This window comes from Drosophila virilis, chromosome 5 (genome assembly GCF_030788295.1).
Source record: "Drosophila virilis strain 15010-1051.87 chromosome 5, Dvir_AGI_RSII-ME, whole genome shotgun sequence".
Classification (NCBI taxonomy): Eukaryota; Metazoa; Arthropoda; class Insecta; order Diptera; family Drosophilidae; genus Drosophila; species Drosophila virilis.
In genome coordinates this window covers 23,301,333-23,325,057 of record NC_091547.1, presented here as the reverse complement: position 1 = coordinate 23,325,057, position 23,725 = coordinate 23,301,333, and the positions used below count along the sequence as shown (strand labels likewise).

General features: G+C 40.0%; 2 protein-coding genes and 1 long non-coding RNA gene across 3 annotated transcripts in view; 1 reads left to right on the top strand and 2 right to left on the bottom strand.

The window, feature by feature from the left end:
• side-V (sidestep V) overlaps positions 1-13,198 on the bottom strand; it is a 45,644-nt gene extending 32,446 nt beyond the window's left edge. Inside the window, exon 1 of the mRNA XM_032437255.2 lies at positions 12,641-13,198. The gene's annotated coding sequence lies outside the window, so the exon portion shown is untranslated. The remainder of the gene's footprint in view (positions 1-12,640) is intronic.
• On the top strand, positions 213-5,309 carry LOC116651253 (uncharacterized). Its single transcript, XR_004304251.2, has 3 exons — positions 213-320; positions 4,801-5,067; positions 5,127-5,309. It is a non-coding gene; the product is annotated as an uncharacterized lncRNA (long non-coding RNA).
• A 7,119-nt stretch (positions 13,199-20,317) lies between the features above and the next one.
• LS2 (Large Subunit 2) lies at positions 20,318-21,710 on the bottom strand. Its single transcript, XM_002049011.4, has one exon. The coding sequence runs from the start codon at positions 21,626-21,628 to the stop codon at positions 20,342-20,344; it is 1,287 nt and encodes a 428-aa protein (XP_002049047.1). The 5' UTR covers positions 21,629-21,710; the 3' UTR covers positions 20,318-20,341.
• Between the last annotated feature and the right edge of the window lie 2,015 nt (positions 21,711-23,725).

Here is a 23,725-nt window from a genome sequence, read left to right as displayed (position 1 = left end):
ATACCGCCGCGAACTGAGCAGCCAAATGACCAGGTTGCATTAAATGTTGTTCTTGTTGTATTTGGTGTTGCTGTTATTGTTACTGTTGGTCAACGCCAGGGGCCGAGTAAATAATAAATAAATAAATATTTATTTTAATATTAAACAACAACAAGAATGCTGAGTTGTCGCTAGGGGTTGAAAATATAAGGAACATTTTGTGAGGCTTTCAACATGACAAAACAAATTGACCTCGATTTTTTTTCTTACAACAAATAACTCAGGACTGTCGTAAAGTCGACCAAAAAGGTAGCAAATGTAACCAAATAAAAACTCACCGGGTAAGCACAACTTATTCACAACTCACACACACTTACGACCGCACTGAGGGGGGCTGTCATTCACAGTGAAAGTCTTGTTGTGTGGGCAGGTGAAATATTGCTTAATATGAAGTAAATACAAAGATTTAAGTAGCAATCAGGCTGCAGCAAAGTTTCCCCTCGACTTGTTACCTATGTGCTCTACTTTATTTCCTTTATTTTGCTTTCAGCAATTTCGCAAGATTTTCTTTGGCCAAGGGGCCTTCCAGTGATTCTTCTAATTCAAACACAAATACACACACTCACACACACACACACCCGCAGAGACACATACGCATACACCTGCATTGACACTTTAACGGGCCAAGGGAAAGAACTTGAGGGCGTGAATAGGACAGGGTCGGAATCAGGGCTCGGTGAAATTGGGCGCTAAGGAACAACATTTGAGGTATTCACTAATAATGTTAATTAGAAAATATATTAACATTATAAAAATAAACATATAACTAAGAAATTTAACTTTTTTGAAAGATAGACATTTTCTAGCGATAATCATTGTAGCTCTTCTAGTTCTACTAGTTCTTCCTCCTCCTCTTCTTCTTCCACCATTAGCTCATCATCATAATCACTGTTTTCGGATTCAGATTCATCGTCATCATCATTAGACTCGTCCTCATCTTCGTCTACAATAACAATCAACGGTTTTCCGTTTTTTTTCTCATAATATGAAAAGCTTTTTCGACACACCGGACATCGTCGATTGTAACGCACAATCTCGCAATACGCCTCCATGCAATTAAAACAAAAGGAATGCTTGCACAGGAGGATTACCTCATCTTTCTTTGACATCAGGCAAAAGGCGCAACAGTCCAGTTCTTCATTGGTTTTATCCATTTTCTTGCATAGCAAATTTTAATAATTTATAAAAATCTCGTCTGGACAAGTTAAGAAAAGTAAATGCCATACAAGAATATATGTTTTGCTCTAAATAACATATATTTTATTCTTAAACTTCTCGAAGTGAACAAATATAAATTATTTTTAAGCGGTTTGAGTTAGTTTTCAAATGAAAAGAAAAAAAAATGATACGCAGTTTGCTTATAATATGAATAACGCTCTTCTGGGTTTTGCCCCATGAACCGCTCCTGTGCGCGTGCTTAGCTCGCAGTGGTGAGCCAAAGGTGTGCCTTGTTGGAGCCACGAAAAGTAAAAGTAGCAGCCAGCTGGCAGTGGAGAGCAACTTCCAACTAGCAACTGGCTACAATGCATGGGTTGCCATTCATAATATTAGCGCGTCGAGGCGATGACGATGACAACGAGGACGGAGACAAGCTGAAGCAAACAAAAGCTCGAGCCATGTGCAAGGACGATGTTGTGGGCTCAACATCGCATTGGCAAATATATATAGAGGCCAGCAGTTGGGGGCAGGAGTGCCACAAACTACACGTGTACGCAAAGCAATCAACAAGCAGGATATGAGGCGAATGAGTAACATAAATAATAAAAATGAGAGTTGCTGGCGCAGTCACCTCCTTCACAAGCCACCTGCCACCGGCCCCCTCTGTATAGCACTCACAACATTCGCATGAATGATGTCTGAATGGTAAATGTGTGAGTGGCAGGTAGGCTGGCAGGCTGGCAGGCTGGCAAGGATAACTGAACTGAGAGGGCCGCATATCGTGGTGAGGCAGTCCCCGCAGCACGACTGCCAGAACGCTGCTTATTTATGCTGCGCCTATTGGCTCCACTTGAGACCCGAGAGCCCAGTGCTTCGACCTCACACCCCAAAACCTGGATACCAGCACTGTCTGCCCTATTAGAATCTAGCGTAAATAGAAAATATTTATGTATTATGCAAAGCGAAATGCGTCGTATACATCGACTTGAATATTCGGGACGTTGCCAAATAATGGAAACCTGTTGGCTGAAAATCTAATTTTCATGCACGCATCGAAGCCGACAACGAGGCCAAGGCGAAAGTCCCCCATGAATCCCAACGCGTAAATATACACAAATTCACCGATCTGAGACAGGTTCCTCGCACACTTCAAACACCCACGCAGCATCTCATGCATATAACTCACCAGTCGGGCGGTTGGCATAGAGCCGAACCTTCACATGGGTATTTAATTTGGGTTTACGCATCTATTGCCTGCGGCAGAAGTATGTGAGAGTGGCAAACGCAGATGCCAAATATACGTTTCCTTTGCTATATATATCCTATATACACATATTATGGGCAGTAGCCAAGAGAGATGGCCAATTGTTTACGTTCCTATTGTCGATTTGTGCAGCCTTGGAATAGAAATCGTATTGAGCAGAGGCAACCTCTAGAGATTTCAGAATATACTGCTTGAATCTGGCAAATGTAAATACACTTTTTCCTTTCTATTTTCCAATTGTGATGTGTTGGTGTACATACCTTTTAAGGTAATGCAAGGTTTTGCTTGCAAAAAATTGCAAAAATTGCTCAAACCGAACATTTTCTAACATTGCTGCTTTATAGACTAAATAATAAAATACAAGTCCCTTGCTTCGTATAAATATTTTCTTGGTTTGCTTTGCTCTAAAATTTCCCACTTATGGTTTACCTATTTTGTTTTACCCAAAAGTTAAACACTTTCAAGGTAATGGTTGCTAGGTTTAAAAGAAAAGTTTATCCTGAGTATAGCTGCGTTTAAATTGTCAGCTCTTTAAGCTGCTCAATTCATTTTGTTGATTTTCGATGTAGTCATTGTTTAGTTTCCCGCAAGCCCCCACAGACTCATGAAATTCTACATGCCAAGCCAATTTGCATAAGTGATTTGCTGCTGCTGCTGCTGCTTCTACTACAGCTGAGTAATGTCTGCTGGATTCTAGTTCGCTTCACATGATCTCTTCATTCACACCCTGCGGCGCATCAAAATGCTGTTTTCCTTCATTGAGGTAAACTGCGTCAAAATGGAACAACGTGACGCCAACAAATTTATGAACACAAACTCTACATGCAAAACGAATTCGAGACTCCGGTCCGGCTTGCTCCGGGAGATTGAGACTGGACCATGTCACATTGGCAGCTGGTAGCTATTGTTTAACTGGTGTGGTGCTAGGTGGGGCGCAGGGTGTTTGGCTGCAGTACGTAAAATTAATTAAAAAGGACGCATAGCGTTAGTCAAGGATTGTTGGCAGAGACTGTGCCAGACAGTAGAGACAAAGGACAGACTTCGGCACACACAATGAATGGGCAAAAAGATGTCAACACTTTATTCAAGATGATGACGTCGTCGTCGTCGTTGTCGTTGTCGTTGTCGTTGTTGTTGTTGTTGCTATGCTGTCCATTGTTGGCTGTCATTGTTTCATATTGCTCTTCTCATCGTCGGCGACAACGACGACATCCTTCGCCGTCCTTCTGCTGTTTATGAAGTGCCAGGATATCTGCACGTCGCCTTAGAACGGGCGCATTGTTAATAATAGAATCTTCTATTTTTTTCTGCTTGTTTCGCGTTACAAACTGGCAGCAACAGCAACAACTACAAGGAGCACACTTATTCTTTATTTTGTTTCCACTTGAGTCTGCAGGGAATTTCCTTTGAAAGAGGTTACTTTGCTCTTTCAGTTTCTGTTTCTGTTTCAGTTTCAGTTTCAGCTTTTTTTTTGTTTTATTTCATTTCACATAACTTTTGTTTTACCACCTGGAAGTATTTTCTTTTTAATTTCTTTTTTTTTATATACTTATTTATATTCCTGTTTTTTATTTTTTCTAGCTAAGTATTTGGCACAAGAGTTTAGCGAATCTTTTTGGGAAAGCGGCTTGTCATTTAGGTAATTGTATTTATTAGTTTATACGAAAGTCTTTTCGAGAGTTTCATTTCTTTGAATTTTGCCCCCGCACACTTTTCACCACATCAAATCAAGTGCACATTTTACCACAAAACTTAAGATATGTGTGTATTATTAGATAATTAATTAAATATTTTCAGGAATCTTTGCTTGGCATTTTTGGTATTCCTTTTAGCAAAGCAAATATTTTAGCTAATAAATTTATGCTGAAAATCACAAAATTTAAAACTTTTGCATCAGCTTTCGAAGTCACTTGGCTTTAGACACAAAAATGCTTGGCAGAAAGCCACACGAAGTTGAAAAGAATTTCCGAAACGTTCTTAAATTTTGCCAGCTGCAGCTGTTAAATGTCCTGCCGACTCTATTCTGTCCGTTGGCCACAACAATTTATTGCACTAAAATGCAAACTTGAAAAGTGCATAAACCAAATTGCGTTTCACATGTTGCATTGTATATTTAGCAAAATGAAAAGCAAATAAGTTCAAATTGCATAAAATTTTCGGTGTGAAAATATTTGCCATGGAAAATGCAAAGGCAAACATAACAATTTTTAACATTTTTCTTCGGTTGCATATTTTTGATAAAAACACAAATGTGTGTGTGTACATTTTTATTTATACACATATGCACGGCATACATATTATTATTATTTCAACGAATTTTTTTAATTAATATCAAAAAGTCAACGCGACGCGCATTGTCGGTCATTTCCCCTGGAGGGATCAACTGGCAGGACATGGACACAGGACACGAAACAGTGAGCGACCACAGAGCACGTAAAATGTCAATGCCCACAAAAGGAGGAATTAAAAATAACAAGAAACGTTGAGTCGCTGTGGTTGACTAAGTTATACCCTGCCAATATTATAAAGCATTTAAGTATTACAATCCAGCATGTGATAAAACAAAATTTTGATAGTTCAAGATCTTGTCATAAATCATTTGAAATGTAAGTTACCCAATAACTAAGGAAAATTTGGCTTTTGTTAACTAAAGGCACAACTCCAGGTATTATCGGACGGATTACTATTTTGTTTTTTGAATACAGGGTATGCTGTACCGCAACAGCTGAAAGTCATAAAAGATGCATATATGTGCGTATAGCTGCTATGTAATTGTATTCTCTATAAATATAACAAAAATTGTTTATAAAAATGGAATCGAGCGCTCGCCGGCTTCTTCTCGCTCGTGTGGCCCAAAATCTGTTGCATTTTTTATTTATGTATCTTTCCCTTTCTCTCTCTCTCGCTGTTTGGCTGTCGCTTTGTTTACTTATAAAAACGAAACTGATTTTTATTTTTGTCGCCGCAGGGTTGAAAAAAAAGGAGCAGCCAGAGCGAGGCTCATGGGGCTTTCACCGAAAAATGCCGTGTAACAAGCCGAGAAGTGTGCCAGGACACCTACACCTGCACCTATACATCCGCCCACCTACAAACACACACACACACACATACACACTCGTGTAGGTACTCTGGGGATCCTTGGCATTTTTCAAATGGATTACAAAATGCTTGGAAAATTATTTTCGAATGTGCCGCCAGAGAGTTTTCGTGGCCTGGTTCAGCATTTTGCAGCCCTTTTACTCAGAAGTTAACTGTGGTTGTCAGCAAAAGGAAGAGTTATGGATGGTTAGTCGAAGAGGGGGCGGTAAATGCAATAGCTCCGACGGTGGTTAAAAGATGTTTTATTGGCTTGCTCGCTTGTTTTCAAAAAAAAAAAAATGTTCGTGGTAAAGGAAGCGACTTACTAGAAGCAATGCGGCTTGTGTGGGTGAAGACTGTGTTGCTATTGGGGAGTTAAGAGGCAACTTCTGAGTGGTATAAAAGGAAATGTGTACGAGGGGGCAACTGCCGGCTACGGCTCTTTGTCTGGCTGTGAATGCGTTTTTGCGGTTTTCATAGGCTACGCACGTGCCAAAGGCAAGTTTGGCTAGCTGCGCCTGCATGTGTGTGCGTGTATGCGTGTGTGTATTAATTGATGGTTTCTATAGCATATATATGTATGTATGTATATAAGTTTATGGGTGTGCGTACAGGCAAACAGGATCTGCTACTCATGGCAGCAAGTGGGCGTCTCTGCCGACTGTCAACTTAATTGGCTGCGGTGTGAAATTAATTGGATTTTTACGCACTTTATCTTTGTTTTTAATTACCGCCTACAAGTTAACAATAGCAGCTACTGTAAGCAATTTACACAGCCAGTTGCTGTGCCCAATTGAATGGGATAGTGTAACACAATTGTTTACTTATAGCATTTTCTTTGGAACAAACTGCATTAATTGAGCATTTAGTTATCGATTTTCCCTATCGCACTTGTAAGTAAATGGACAGCAGCAACAACTTTATCTGACGACCATTAAATATCTTATGCCCCTCCTGCTGCCGCGCCTTATGCAGTAATGTACTATGAATTATGATGCGTATGGCACGCTAAAACCACCACAGCAACTAGAACAATACCTGTAAATAAAACACGCACACACACACACACATAAGCAAACGGCGACGGCACTTTGGACATTACGGAAAGTTCCCTAATTCGCCGGCCAGACGCTCTGCCCTAAAGCTGACGCCAACCAAGCCCCCGGACACTCTCTTTAATGGAGATTAACTTTAACCCACAAAAAAGGACAACATATAAATATGTCGTTTAGGGTGTGCGGTTTGCTTGTCTCTACGATACCCTTTAATAAGCGCTTCATCAACAAAGAATATTTTTATTAATAACAGTACATTTCGTTTAGCCAACAACTTAATCAATTTAATAATAATATTTATAATACAAATTTAGTAAATTCGTTAAGTTGAAGAATACGATTTTTTAGGAAAAAATGACGTAAGCACATCATATCCCACATTATTACGGCACATACAGGGTATGCCCAGTTTATATTGCGTTTTTGTGTCTCAGGCTCACTTTGACATATGCACAGGCACACGAAACAGCAACACGCAGCCTAACGCTGAGGCTGAGGATCCGCTTAGGCGAGAAGGGGCTAACTTACTTGGAGTTGGAGGTGGGAGTCACGGGCGCTGGGTCACGCACAGGGCACAAATTTTTCATCGTTAACAGCCATAAAGAAGGCAAAAACCAACGTGGCTGCTAACAACCAAGTGGCTATCCAGTCTCTGCCACAGGGGTGGTGCAGGGACAGGGCCAGACCGCAGCTAATGCAAAAACAAACACAGTGGCCAAACAAATTTGCACAATGCACACACACACACACACACACACACACATAAGTACCTTGCAAAACAGGAGACGCAGTGGCCAGACGAAGAGCCATAGAGTATTGGGTAAAGGGAGATGAAGAGATTTAATGCAAGATAACCCACACAGGCAGCGGGTGCTAATAACAAAACAAGCGACACTGGCTACAACAACAACAACCGCAACAACAACTACAACAAAACTTGATTGCGGTTTTTTTTCTTTTTAGAACCACGTACTCCCCTTTGTCGGCAACTGCTTTGGGCGCTTTGTGCCTCGTGGCTGTTGTCGAAGTTGCAGAACGGACAACAATTAGAAAAGGGTTGCAAAAATTATAAATAATTTAGAAAAATTTAATGCACAATTTAATTGTTATGCGAACTGTGCGAACAGACAAAGCTGTCGTCGGAATATGTTATTAGTAAGCCACAATGGACAAGGATTTAAAACAATACTTTGTTCAAGATCTTTTTTTTGCGGCTGCGCATGATAATTGCGTGAATAACATAAGAAAATGTAGTCCACGTGTTTTCAATATTATTTATATAGCCCGGGCAATGCCGGGTAAGTTCGTTTAGTATTTACAAAGGGAGATTTATATGTTTTTTTTTAACCCTATATCCCTTAAAGGCAGACGAAGATTATATAATTCTGTTTGATAATCATTTAAAAAGGCATTTTTAAGTTCAATAAATATATATGTATTATCGAACAGTATGAAGAACCGAGCCGATATAGCTGTTGCTATGATTAATGTTTTTCTTGCTTTAGATATCATATTTGGACTCATGGAACGAGTATACATAGAGAAGGAACTAGTATATCATATGTGACATAGGAACTATCGGAGGAAGTTTAACTTCTTTTACTTATTTCCAAAATATATTCAATAAATTTAGCATATACAAGAATCCTTGTGCTCCTCATAGCTAAGAAATTATCATCAGCATGGAAAATTATCCCTAATCTTAAATATTTTTACAAGGGTACTTTATATTGACCTACCAGATATAAATGCTATGTTTTCCTTATCTGATAACAGCTATATGGAAAAATTGTACTTTTTCCCTATGATAACTACGCACCCCTTTTTCTCAACATTACCCCACTGTGAGTTGAGTGGTGCGTCACAGAATTTAACAGTGGTTCGTTCTTGTTCTGCATTTATAATATTGGCTGTAGCCGCAGAACACATCTGTTGTGTGTGTGTGTGTGTGTGTGTGTGTGCTTTGTGCGCCTTTGAGTGTGGCGCCAACGTCATGTGCATGCCACCTAGCTAGAATCTCTCGTCGGCATGTCCCCTTTAACCATTGCAATCCCTTTTGGCGCCGCAGCACTGAGGTCTGGGCAAAAGGGGCGACTAGGCGTGAATTATGACCTATTGAAACCTCAAACAAGTCGCACCACAACAACAACAACAACAACAACAAGAACAAGAACAGCAGAGAGGACCACATAGAGCATTACAACACCTACGCGCCCTGACTCATTCCGTCATTTGTTGTGCAACATATTCACTCCTTTCATTCTCTCACTCTTTTATTCTTTCTATGGTTCACGGGGCTACGTTACGCCAGCAATTTTTACTTTATGACTTTATTTTGTCCTCGTTTTATGCATTTTTTATGCTCGACGTCGCGGTTTTTCTCACTTTGTTGGCCAACAACATATCCCCTGCCAGTTCCCGATCCCCATTAGAGAGTATTATCACCCTCCGCCGCCGTCGCCGACAACTGTGTCTGGTGTTGCTGCGCTTCAGTTTAGTTCTTGTTGTTGTCGAAAGAGTTTTTATTATTTATGCATTATTTAGTTGAAGCGACAATTATTGGTTGTTAGGAAGTTTTATGAGCCCAGAGGATAATGTAAGACATGTGTGTGGGGCATAACTTATGCAAGGGGTCCCCGAGGATGCACACACCCCCGACTGACAAACATACCGACCGTCAAAGGCGTGGCCTTTTAACCCTTTTGTCAGACACATTATGAGTCAACTGACACGCTAAGTTGAATAAAATGCCAGCATGGTTGTGGGTATAGAAAAGTGAGTACTTTTAAATAACCCAATGGGAAGGTAATTAGAAAAATGTAAAAAACACAAATCCGTAACTAAAGAGCATTAACTTTCGTTTATAACTGGCAAAGCCATTAAACGAAACTTTTATAGCATAACTAGCTTGCAAATATAAATATAATAAATGATAAAAAATGAAGAAAAGCAAATTTAATAAGAAATAAAAAGAAGGCAGGTTAAATAAGTATAATTAAATTTAACTTGTGAAAATAAAATTAATTTTTTAGGGAGTGTGAGAGGAAGGAGAGTGGGCTGGCAGAGTGGGCTGGCTGAAGCCAATTTATTGGAAAAAAGGACGAAAGAGAATATGAAATGAAATGAAATAAAATGAAATGAAATGAGGAAAAGCACGCGCAGCACTGTGCATAAAAGAGGCAACTGAATTATGTACCATAATAAAAAGTTATGACTGTAAAATTTTTTAATTGCACATTTGGGAGATTTTTTGTTGTTGTTTTTTTTTGTTCTTGTCGTTGCTTATTTAATTTTAAATTCAAGCACGGGCTGCTAACGTTTTTCTTGGCGTATTTTTGGCTTGTTTTCATTAAGCGCATTTTACGGACGGGCGGCAGTAAAACAACTTCATCGACATTTACCATTCAAATTTGTCACGAGACAATGACAAAGTTTATTTTGTTTTTGCGGTGCTCGAAAGTGAAACAAAAGCTAAACATTTCCAACAACAACAAGCTGCTGTTGTTAATGCTTGTTGTTGTTTTCTTTGTTGCTGCTTTTGTTTTGACTGGGCAAACATCGTCAGGCTTTTCTTTTTTTTTTTTGTTTATGCGAAAAATGAGCGATTAATGGCCTTTAGGCAAATGTTTTTCACCGGCTTTTCCTCAATTTGCTTGTGAGTGTGCGCTTGGGTTATGTTTGTGCTGTTGCTGTTGTTTCTGTGTGAATAAGGAAATTGAATTTATTAGCACAATTTTGCGGTTGCGGTCGCTTTAAAAACTGCTGAGTAAAAGAAGATGAATTAGGGTTTACTGGTTTACTCGATGCATTAAGCTTATTTTTTGAGTATGTGGAAAAAAATGTTACCCATTAAAATTGAATTTTATGATTTGCATTATTTTTTTCAGCTTTACTTATATTTAAATTATAAATTTTAAATAACATTTCGGAGGAGCCTTTCATTAATAGGAAAATGATTTTTTTATTGTTTCTTTTAATTAATATTTTAAAATATTATTAAAATTATTGTGTTATGTGTATTGGCGTAAAAAAAAAGCAAAAACTTTTATAAAATTCCGAACAAAATACTTGAACTGAATTTATGCATTTGCCATTTGGGCTACAGCTAATTTGTTTCCTGTTTCTCTTTTTCTGCATTTTAACTTTAATCTCGCCAAGTAAATTTACAAATTAATTAAAACAGCAAACAAAACGGCGACAAAAAAGGTCAAGCAACAGTCGCTCGATTCCGCGGGGTGCGGACCAGAAGTCACAAATTTCCAAATAAAAACTGTGCCGACAAAAAAAAAAGCAAAACCGCAAAGCAAAACCAAAACCAAAAGCAACAGCAACACCAAACAAGCACACACTCACACACACACACATATATATAGAACGAAAACAAAATTAAGGCACTAAAAACAGCAACAAACAACAACAGCGCGCAAATGTCGGTGAGTAGTTGGAAAAGGCAATTTTCACAAGCGTCTGGCTGTGGCACACGACATGGAATAGGAGCCGCTAGCCAGGACCAGGACCAGGACCAGGACCCCAACCCCAAGGACCAGTAAATGAAGGGACACCGCAACAATAACAACACCATGGACAACGACAACAACAACAACAACAACAACAACAAGCAATAAGAAGAACCACAACAAGGACAACGACAAAGAGTCCGTCGCGCCGACGGCAAATGTAAAAAAGTCAAAACTCGGCGAATCGCATGGAAAGCGCGCACGGCTCGGAAAAGCGCGTAGAACGCACAGAAATAATAATAATAAAAGTGGGCAGAGCACCGCCGAGTGGATGGCAGGTGGTGGTGGGTGTTGGTTTTGACGGTTTCAGTGAGCACAGTAAATTATAAATTAACGCTGCAGGCGACACGAGGTCAACGTGGACGAGCGCTGCTCCAGTGGTTGCTTGCCCTTCCAGCACTCTGCACCGCCAAACCTAACCTAGTGGTTTTTGTGTTTGGCTCTTGGCTTTTTATGCTCACACACGCGTGTGTGTGTGTGTGTACTGGACCTTTTCACGTGCTCGCCAAAAACTCGGCACGCGGCAAACTGACCGCAACAAAAAAGGAGAGCAAGGGCAAAGAGACGCATGGCACGGAGCCAACTTGAAGCGTTCAAGTGGTTCGGAAATTGGTGGCCAAGGAGCAAAGCGTGGCACATACTAAAATTGGTGTGGGGATTTTGAAATTAAGCTGGGGCAAAACGAAACGACAGAACGAAAAAAAAAAACATCAAACTCCAATTGAAATTAAGATGTGAGTTAAGCATAGCTTAAGAGCTGTTAGGAATAGAAATGAACTTGTGCGACAAAGATTTATAAACAGTTTTGGGGATAATTGAAAGTGGAAGAGCAAAGAAATAATACAAATCTGGTAATGCGTGCTATGCGCGGATATGTGCTAAATCAATTTATTTATACAAAAGTTTTTAATACTTTTGAAGCTTTTAATATTTACTTAATGTTTAATATATTTAAATACTGGACTACACTGGCAGGGAAATTATAATTATAATTAGACAGGATTGTCCGAAATCCTCTGAAAAAAATAATAATGAAAATGTTTAAAGCATAATTCGCTAACTAAATTTCTAATCGCTTCGTTGGATGCCAGGATGCATCGGGATCGGGGGTTGATTGGGGTTTGACCAGGAACGGTTGCCAGTTCACTCAGGTATGGTACATATAATACGCATGACAAATATGCGGGTAACATGCAGTCTGGACAGGGGCGTAAACAGCACGGCATACAGGACACGCCCCCCCTCTTTTTTTTTTAACCACCCACCCCACACACAACCACCCATTGGTTTGAGTTGGGCGTAGCGCCGTTTGGGGGTCACTTGCGACACGCGTGCACAATTAAAAATTTTCATTGACTCAAAACATGGACATGAACGGACATCCGCCCGTGGCTGACCCACAGCGGGTGTGTGCGTGAGTGGGCAGGTGGGTGAAATGGGGGGTGGGTGGCATAAATGAATGTAAAATTAGTGTTATGCAAGTGTAGGGCATACATAATGTTAATTTATTTTCAACATATGCAAATTACTTTGTTATTTAATCCTTGATGTAATCCGCTTTTATCCCGATTTCGTTTTCCTCTTTCTATTCGTTTTCGCTTTTTCGTATTCGTTTCTGTTTTCCTTGTCCCGCTCTCGCTAAGCGCTAATTTAATAATTTACACGTTTGCACACACACACGCACACGCACAAACACACACACAAATTTTTTTGAGCAGCACAGCTGCAGCGTTTATTAGCTGCATTTAATTTAACGGCAACACATAAAAAGGACACGCTCTCGATTTTCTTGCTTTTTTGTCATAAAGATGTTGGTTTTAAATCTTGAATATTTCTCAATTGTTGTTTTAGGGCACGAGGAACAGTTTTTTTTTGATCGTACAAGGACTCGGCTAAATGCTGCACGCGTTGGTCAACTGGTTGCCGCAACAGATCTTGGCTCTTAAATCGCTAACTGGGCAGACGAATATATAGTCGGATAATACGATATAACAACGATGATAGCGACGAACGTACGCACGAACGAACGAACGCGAATCGGGTTTTAATTGTAGCACCAGCCGCGTCCACAACCAGCACGCTTGAAACTCTCGGCAATACTGAGTGGACGCTTAGTTTACCAACACGCACGCATGTTAACTAACAGAATTTGTGTGTGGTACGCATTGCTCTCAGCAACATGCTGAGTTATGTGGATTGTGGTATGCTCGCATGCGCTGCTGAGAGCGGCGGCTGTTATCTGCTGAGTACAGCAGCTGTTAATGCGGCAGCGGTAAATGCATTCTGTTAACTGGCAAAAGAACTTTGCGGTGCAAGGCTGAACAATTATGCAGCCGACTATACTAAGGCATGCATATTAGTCCTTTTTAATTAATGCATGTCAATAACAAGAGAGCCAATAAAACTGTCGTTATCATCATCATCATCATAATTATCATAAATCAATGTCATTAAGTTCACATTTTATACTAATTGGCTGCCATTAATCGTAATGTGCCCGTTGTTTGCATAAAGTTTGATTAATATGTTATCTACTTACATGGAAGTACTTTGTGGCTCTTGGCAATATGTCTTGGAGTTAACAGTATGACATACTTTCTTGCATGCAGTCCACAGAATAAACATAGCGCTCACTTCGTGTTACCACTCTGTTGCTATAAGATTCTCTCCAGCTCTTCTTGTGGATCTTATGTGACTGTTAATGCTAACGGTCTAGTTCAGCATTGGCTGAATTTTTAGGAGTTTTGGAAATACATTTAAAACTGTTAACAAAATTGTTTACCGATGGCCATAGTATTAGAAATATTATAGTGTAAAAAATTTTTATCCTTTACAAATTTTTGATCTATTAAATTATATATAATTATTAATCAAAATATTTTTTTGAGGATCGTCTCTTAAAAGAACCATTTATATTTACCCGCTTTCATTATATTGAAAATTCGGAGTAATGAAATCCACATGTAGCCAAAAGAGTTTTGGCGCTGTTAATGACAAAGAGTAATTTGTAGAGCTAATTTTCGGACTAATGTTAGACTTAAATAGTTAACATAACTTACATTTAAACTGACCTACACAATAAAAATCATGTAACGGTTGGGTATTATTAACGGACCATACCTCATTTTGTTTTATGATATCAGATCCAGTTTTGTTTTATTTTTTATAACGTTTGATAACTAGATCCCTTAATTAAAATAATTCATATTAATTATGTTAGACCCGACACTGACATTTGAAATAATTGATTCAATGAAAACAACTATTTTTTTGACATAATTTAATAAAGTGCCGTATTTAAATGGGTGCCTACTTATATTCCCAAGGAGAATTTGCAATAATACCTTATTTACCAAATACCGGGAAAGTAATCGGGCACTTAAATCGCTGGCAAAGCAAAACAGAAGCGATTTTATTTTGATTTTTATCAGAATGTAAGTGATTAAATCAGAAAATGCGCAACAAAACCCGAACCTCTCGGTTTTGTTTATTTCTGTTTTGAGGCGGTGAATGCAATTTGAATACGGCTAAGGATAAATCAGAAAATGCGTTGGAATCTGCCTTTTAAAGTATCAGAATACAACAAAAACCATTCACGTCAAGACAGGCCAACAAAGGTTGAAAAAATAACAGCGATTTTAATACCAATTAGGATACTTTTTCAGACTTAAATCGGGCTACAGCAAATGAAATGCGAATGAAACGTCAAGAGGACGTTGGCCAGGGCAGCGAAGGAAATGTGCGTCCAGTAACAACAACAACAACAACAGTAACAACAACAGAAGTGCAGTGGGAAACCTAAAGAAATGGAACCTGTTCATCTGGGCACGCGGCAGGTACGAGGGCACAACAAGAATAACAACAACAACAAATCTGCAGGGCAGTGGAAAAAATTAAAAACTAAATATATCAAGTAAGAGTGCTTCAACCGGGAGTGCTCGACTGGAGGGTAACCTTTGCCAGAGCGCCGATCGTCCCACACCATGTATTGGCAATACAATCTTAATTTACTTGAAAGTTTTTAGTCCTATATGTTTGTAACTTTCAGGACTATTCTATCATTAAAAATTTAGAGAGAATAAAGACGGTATTTAAAAAGTGAAATATAATTAATTATGTTTGAAGAATGTTGCTCCGATAGACTAGGCTTACGATATATAAAAAACTATGTTAATTGCTCGGAGATGCTTCGCTCCGTACAAAACTACTATACCCATATTCAATGCGTGAAGGGTGTACAAATGCAGAAGCAGCATCAGGCGGGAGCAGGCAGCCGGCAGCAGGCATCGCAGTAAAGATTAAAATCAGAATGACAGTAAACAGCGGCAACAGCAGAAATGAAGAGCGAAAGAAAATAATGCAAATTCAGATGGGTATCACAAGTTGAAGTTCTTGGATAGGTGGCTAGGGTCGAGGGGTCGAGGGCCGGACACCCAACAGACAAACGCCAGGACAAATGAATAGGCAAAATGTATAGAGATGAGGATGACTATGACGACTATGACGACCATGAAGCATTCATCAGCAGCAACAATGCGCGTTACATGGCACAAAACTCCATGGTTGCCCCCCACACCCGACCGCTCCTCTAGCTAGAGCAGGTCGTTGACCCATTTGGTGTGCAACTGACAGCCGCATAGATAGCCAGCAAGTGGCATTTTGGCCTTGCCCAGGCCCTGGTAGCTGCGCTATAATGAAAAGATGCAACTGCCAGAAAGGGTAAACTTGTCAGTCATGATGGGAGTGACAAGCGCTCCAAAAGGAAGCTCACCAAGTAGGTGGAAATATCCCCTCTAACTACTTACATCTCTCTGGTCGTGGAAATACTACAAGTTTAGCATGCTTTCATAACTTCAGATTAGTTGCACCGAGTTTATATAATTTTTAACTACCTTTACAAAACAATTATTAGAACAACCAGCTTACATCAAGGCCAACTTTTCTTACTGTGTATTTACAACAATTCAAGTTTAGTTCGGATAACGATTGCGAGTCGAGTTGAGCAAACAGCTTAAATTGTTTTCATATTGTATTTTGAGCGCTTATTGTTTGCGTGCATCCTTCGGCTTATGGTTTTTGTTTCTCTCAAAAGATTATGCGTTATGCATTCACTTAGTTCAGCTTGGCACGCCCCCGTTCTCGGTAGTACCCTTTTGACATTTGCATAGAGCGAACCAATTCTTTGGCTGGGATTTTATTTCTTTTTCGGTTTCGGTTTCGGATTCTTTTAGTCCGATTTCCATTTGCACAACAAATCATTTAAAAAGGGTATCCGTCGCGTCGGTAAAATATCAAAGCAAATACCAAAAATTAGAGAATCGTTTTGCTTTTAAGTCGTCGCAGCTTTAAAATGCTTTCAACATGTTACCTTATGTCCTTCGCCTGCTACCTAAACGAGAGGCCGCACTTTGTTTTACACATAATCTTCATTATAATTTCATTGTCTTTTGGCTGCCGTCCAGACATTCACCGGTTTTTGTTGTTATCGCACCTGTTACACTTCTCTGGGGCATTTCGCCTTTTTTGAAGGCCCTCGAAACTGGCCCGGCGCTTCGATTTTATGGCCCTCATTAAATGCTGTGCTGCGCTCTCAGGTATTTCTGCTGCGGAAAATTCATTCAGTTCAGCATTTTCATTTTATTCATTTTTCGTCGTAGGGCGTCACGAACGGGCTCAACAGCGATCGAATACCGGAATTTAGAGTTCCTACAAAATCTTCACCCAAGTAAGCAATTGAGTGTGATTTATTCAGATATCAGCAGGCGATTTAAGTGGAATTGAAGAGTTATCATAAATTGTTTTAAAAAATAACCAGTAAGTCTGAGTCTTTCATTATCAGCATACCCGCCCGTAAGCAGGTTTTCAGCTGTTGCTCAAGACTGAATTGAAAAAAAAAACGTCTCAAAAATACTCAGATAACAAAGCATATATAATCGAGGACCCAACTATTGGATCCCGCGATCTCTGTGAAAATCTGCAAAATGTTTTCAGTAGAACGGACAAATTTTTGTATTAATATCTTTTAAATATTTGGGAAACAAAGGCTCGAAGCACATCCAATGTTTATGGTTGTGGAAAACCGAACCACCAACCATTGTTGTCGGGGGCATGCAGCAGCCCCTGAATTTGAGCCAACCCTATTCATTCATTCGCAAATGGCGCATCAATTTGGTTGGCATTTAAACAAATTTTATATTTTTGTGCGCCTATTTCGCGTTTATTATTTTCGTGGCAAACAGTTCAAAGCCAACGTAAAAGCCAAACAAAACAGACGGGCTTACCGTTTAATGAATTTTTATCTGAGAGCGACGCTTGGGCCGACGCCGACCCCACCCTCTTGGGGGGGTCATAAAAAGGGTTCACAGACGATTTGCTCGAATTAATTGCGCTGCCATTAACGAACTGAGTCAGAGACAGGAACGTCACTTGGTTCTGCCCCTGTGCCACCCAACCCCTTGAACATTTTTGCCGAAATTACGAGTATTTGTGTGTAATTTGTTTTCGCCTTTGTTCACGGCCTGAACCAAGAGAAAAGCAAATTACAAAACGTGTTTTTTTTTTAGCTCTCTGTTTCAGTGCAATATTTGTTTATTTGATTTTATTAAGCATGGGGGAAGTCAACAGGAAATGCAAAATTGAATTGGGGTTAGCAATCGTAAAGCTTCACATACAGCAACAGGTTTCATTTAATTGAATATTTTTCTTTTTCATCGTATTTGTGCAAGCTTTCGAGGCCGTCGAAGTTTAGTTTTATTAAAAAAAAAAAATTACGCTTCTGGGTGTATAAACAACAGAAAAAGCATTTATTAATACGCTCTAATTGAAGAAAGTTGATTGGATTGACGGAAAAGGTCAGAAAGAGTTTCGTTGCACGAATAGAAATAGAGAATGCCAAAGTTCACTGGCAGATTGTATCATTACGGTATTCAAATCACTTCCACAAAAAAAAAACTTAGCATTTTGCCTAAAGCCAGTTTTTTATTACGGTTGGTATTGTTTAATATTTCTTCATTAAGACCTTACAAATTGATCAGATATCTGTGCAGCATCAGATAAATTTGTTGATCATTAGAACTACAAATTTTATGATTTCCCAATGTTTATCAAGACAAGGCAGCCTCGAGCAGATCGACGAAAAGATACATTTAGCATAGATACGAATCTAGTGAACATTAAAATGAATACCTTGTAGTGGGTGCTCTTAAGGTATCATTAACAAGCAGTTAGCTTAGAATTAAGTTTTAAAATATAAATATTCAAGACAAACAAAAAACAAGTGATCTCAAAATGAAGCAACCGAACGCTAATTAAGTCTGCTTGCTTCTCTACTGCAAGAATTATCAAATGAAGCACTTTAGACTATTACAAAATTGGTTGCATTTAAGTTAAGGTTTCATAGCTGTAATCATAGTGTATCGATAGGTAGCTGCTTTTAATGACCATCATCAAGATTACGCCCTCAACATCAAGTTCATCCTGTAGCCTATAATTATCTACTACATCATATTCAAATTCTCGCCCCAAAACAATAAATGATGAGAATGCAATTAAAGATGCCGTAAAAGCGGCTCGCGACGAGTTCACTCAACTATTCAGAGTCATGGATTTGATTTCTTAATTTCTTATCGGGGCGATTACCTAACATCCGAACGGGTTCGAATTTCAGAACCGAGTTCGACAATCGACAGAGCCCTAACCTAAGACACCACTTGGTCAGCAATCAGAAAAGTTGCCTAACCGGTCAGAGTGAAGACAGTGGGAGTGGGGGGAGGGGGGGAAAGTCTCACACAATCCAGTTAATCCCGACATGGCAGCTGCATCTCATAAAAAGAAAAAAAAACATCGATGAAAGAAACCCTTTTTGAGTGACCGAAACAAAGCCAAAAAGATTTTTCCAGTCTCAATCCTCTCGCTTGGAATTTTTATTGTATCCGCATCTTTATGGGCGTTTATTAATTACCCATCGAGGCATTGATTTTCAGAGGAGTCTTGCGATGTCGGCGACGGCGGCAGCGCTTTTATCACGAGCCTCTACCTAAAAGCCTCCAAATGACAAATCCAAGGCGTTGAATTAATTTGTGTCCAGGGGAATCGCAGTCGAAGTCCACATTTGCGCGTATCTCTTGACGAGGCTTTTCGATAAAGCGTTTAGTTTTAGTCGTCTCTCCGCTGATAAATCGAAGTCTGTTAAAGCTTCGCCTTCAGCAGTTTTGCCCGCCAGTTGCATTTCATTATTGATGACCGGCTGTCGGGCAAATGACCAAAATAAAGATAAGCTTGGGTCCAACCTGGCTCTGGAACCTGAGAAAATGCAACCGTTGGCCGCGATAAGAACAGCTACCTCAACTACCCGCCTGTCCACACATTTTGGGTTCGGAAATTGAAAAAGCATTAACAATGCGCTGCTTGGCCGTAATGAGCTGCCCGCCTGTTTGCCTTCAACTTGAAGGTATTTCACAGCTTGTAAGGGGAACCGCGACGGGGTAAAGGTGTGAATATGTGAGAAATGCTCGCGATAAGGCGCGCATCTAAAAATTTTAATTAAGCTTCTGAGGCTTTAAGGATTTCACTTTAAGTCGCCTGCCTTATTGTATCACCCTACAATCTGAGTGAAGGCGTATCCTGGCTTGCCCACCGAAGCAAAAATCTTGAGCGCTTGGCTGATGATATGACAACAAAGCGTTGAAGCGTACCGGCGACTGGCGTGCGCATGCCCTGAAAATGTACTGAAAATACAAAGGGTATTATGGATGGCAGATGGTCATTTTTATGCCGTTTAAGGCATAAGCAGGGCAATAATATTTCAGTCATAGTTCTAGGGTATCTGCAATTTGAATGAAAAATTAATAGTATGATGAAGGTTAGTATAAAGTGTTTGTTATTCTGAATTGTTAGAGCCAAAAATCTTAACTGAATATTATTTAGTATCTTCGACAATGGCCGAGTTCATACAAATGTGTCGATTGAATGGCAGCCCATTCTATTGGTACTCTGGACCATGATTGTTTGCATTCGGCGAAAATAGCGAAACCTGAGCTCTTTGGGAACGAGATGACCGTCATGGGCTAAAATTACAATCTCGATTCTAACGCTGATCTGTTATGAAGGCAGCAAACTTTTAAAGAAAGCTGCGTTAGCCACCTAGTTTTCATATCTTTTTCAGCATTTCGCAGCAATCGCTAATAAAAGATGAACAAACTCGACTGTTCAAATCGAAGAAAACCACAATATTAATGAAAATCTTTGCGTTTGTATTTGTCTAGATCGTAGAAGGATGTCATCACAATGCGTCCGCTAAACTTGCGGCCACTCAATGCGTTCAGTGCCTTCTTACAGTCTTCGATCGACTCGAAGCGCACGAAAACCTTGCCACAGCCGGTTTGGGGTGGATCGCCAATCGGACGTGGAATTTTAAGACTTTTCACTTTGCCATATTTGGCACATTCCTGCTTAATATCCGTGCGTATGTCCTCATACTCATCATTGTCCAGCAGCTCACTTGGCAGCACCATGTTCAGCAGGCATAGCACCTCGGTGGCCTTGCAAGTGGAGACATCGATGGGAAAACCAGGCACCTGCAGCACGGGTAACTGACTGGCCACCATGTTCCGTACGCCGGCAATGGAGCGCTGCACTACAAGCTTTCGATCACCTAGCTGCATGCCATTGAGACCGGCAATGGCTTGTTCCGTAATGGACGGATCTAGATATTCGCAAAAGGCGAAACCCTTGCTCTGGCCCGTGATGGTATCCTTCACCAGATTAAATCCCCGCAGCTGGCCAAAGGTCACCAGCAGCTCTTTCACTTGCTCCTCGTTCAAACAGGTGGGCAAACCACCAATGTAAATTTTATGCGGCGAATCTGGCACCACTGGTGAAATGGGTAGATTGCTGGCATGGATTTGCGTCGCTCCCTTGGCTATTTCAACTATTTCCGCGGTGGTTATTGAGGCAACCGGATGATAGTCATGCGGTCGTCGTATCTTGAGTGTCTGGCCACGATAGCTAATACCGTCAAAGGTAATGGCCTGGGTTGCTTCATCCATGGAACGGAACTCGAGAAACGCAAAATTCTTGTCTAGATTCGTCTGGCAGGTGAGCACGGCGTTGCCATCGTGACCCTGTGTTCCATTCAAACGGTGGATCTGCTCATTAAAAAACGCCATCATATCCTCGTCGGTAGTGCTGAAGGGAATATTGCCCACATACAGCCGACGGGCCTGTCGCGTTACCGTCGCAATGGCCGCCGACTCACCCGTGGGCGGTGCGTCCGGCACAATTCTAGAGGCAATCTGGCCACTTGCCTGCATCGCCTTGTACTGTACGGGCGAGAGATGCTCATAACCCATCGGTGGTATATCCCATGAGGAGTTAATGCGCTCCTTGCGGCGCTTTACCTGGATCGGTTGACTTGTTATGGAACTGGAGCGTGTCGGACGATGCTTGGAATGCGAACGGGAACGAGATCTTCGATTGCGACTACGTGATTGATGCTTTTCTTTGCGACCACGGCCCATAATAAAAATTTGAAAGCTCGTAACACGGTGTAACAGTGCGATAAAAACAAATAAAAATAGATTTTGGCTTATTTTTAATTCCTTTTTTGTGACAGCTCTTTGGAGAACAAAGGCGACTATGTTGTACATTCGGATCTGGTCAAGCATTCTCCCAGGGTTGTATTTTAATTGTGAGTGTACACAAATTTCATCATCGAAATTTACTGTTAATGATTTGAAAATATCATCATGTGCAGGATTTTCACTTAAGTCTTTAAGCTCTAATAATAATTACACCAAAAATTATACACACGTTGAAGCTTAAGTATGAAATAAATTGAAAATTCCTTTATCGTTCTGTTTATAGCCCTTTCTGGCATCAACATTCCAAGCAGACGTCCTAAATATGCAACATTAATTTGATTTAAATATTTCTAATCAAATCAAATATTTGTTGAAATGTTAATTTGAAAGTCTTACAGTTTGTTGAAAGCCGCAATTAAGTCATTTATCATTTATGGAGAATTTAACATAATGGGCTACGCTCGAAATGTTTAGGCTAGCGACAGCGACAGGGACAGAGACAAAAATGTAGCTGCGGTTGCCAACACAATCATTTCATGCGAATCATCATCATAATAATATCCGTTAATATCGCTAATCAATTATAATTAATTGGCAATGTGGCCCGCAGGCCGCGCTAATCGAGAATATTTTCAAATTTTCGATGAAGCTGCGTGTGTCAGGCCCAAAAATTTAAATCTCATTGCGTCCCACTGTGTGAGTGGTGGGTCTCTATGTGTGGTCCCTGATAGATACGGAGGTAGCTTAGGTGTTTAGCATTCCATGGAAACGACTTCATTTTGAAGGCAGCCAGAAAAAGCGAGGCTCAATTAATTCACCAAAGGCGACACAATCAAAATGTCAACTGTCACGACTTTGGAGGCGGAGGAGCAGGAGTCGAAGTTGCGTAGCAAGGGATTGATCCTCCTACGCGAGAGCCCTCAGCAACAACAACAACAACAACTTTGTCGTGAATCAAAAAGGGCATTCGATCGAAAAACTCAAACTGTGTGATAATTAATGTCCAGAGAATTGGGATCCCCTTGAGTTTCAGGGTTCGTGATCATCATCAACTGTGCGTTCTGGGGGTTCAAAAATACATTTTCTGTTGGGTCTCACTTAATGTGCTTGGGATACGAGCAGATAGACAAGGATAATCGCCCTGCCAGCAACCGTTTAATGGACATTTGATGATCAGACGCCGATCGCACAGATAAGAAGATTTATAACGATCTTAAAGATTCCAATAATTCAATGGCAATTGGCACTTGTTAAGTGCAATGCAGAGGACAAAATCTCTGTTGTGTATTGTGATTAATGCTAAATTAAATACATTTCGGCGCTGTTCAAAATCCAATTAATTCCTATTTTTTCAACTGTTTGTTTTTTTATTTAGGTCTCATGAGCTGCGAACGCAATACCAGAACCCATCCCGGCCACATGACAAACGCAATTAATTTGTCCATTTAAATTCAGGCAACGTGTCTGCAGACATTGACGATGACGGAGCCAGCGAAACATTTTTTCGATCGTTCGCTTCGATTTCGATGGTTTTCGGTTCGTTATTATTTGAAGGCGATAAATTAATTTTGAACAAAAAAAGAAAATAATAATATGATAGGACGCAATAAAAATTCATAATAAAGTGCATAGCATGGAAACGAGAAAAAAGAGCACAAAAAACTAATTACAATATTTTTTTTTTATTTATTTATTTTCAAAACTGATTTGGCTTAAAATAAATTCTTTTGAGTGGGGTACTCAGACCTGAAGCGTAAATAATTCAAGCTCCAGCCTGTAGATTTATCTGACCACAATTGGCTGATGTCAATTTTAGATAGAGCTTAAATGTAACTCGCGAGTTCTATATGAAAACATCCATGGCTTAAAATATTTTTTTAGTTGGACGGGCATTTCTAAATTAAATACTCTGATTTCAGTTGCATTCTCGCTAAGCAATGATACGCCTTCGAATTTCAAAACTATAAAATTTTAGAATCCTCTAGCTTTCAGAAAGCTCCTCGCATTTGCTTGTGTTCCCTTTTAAAGCACACA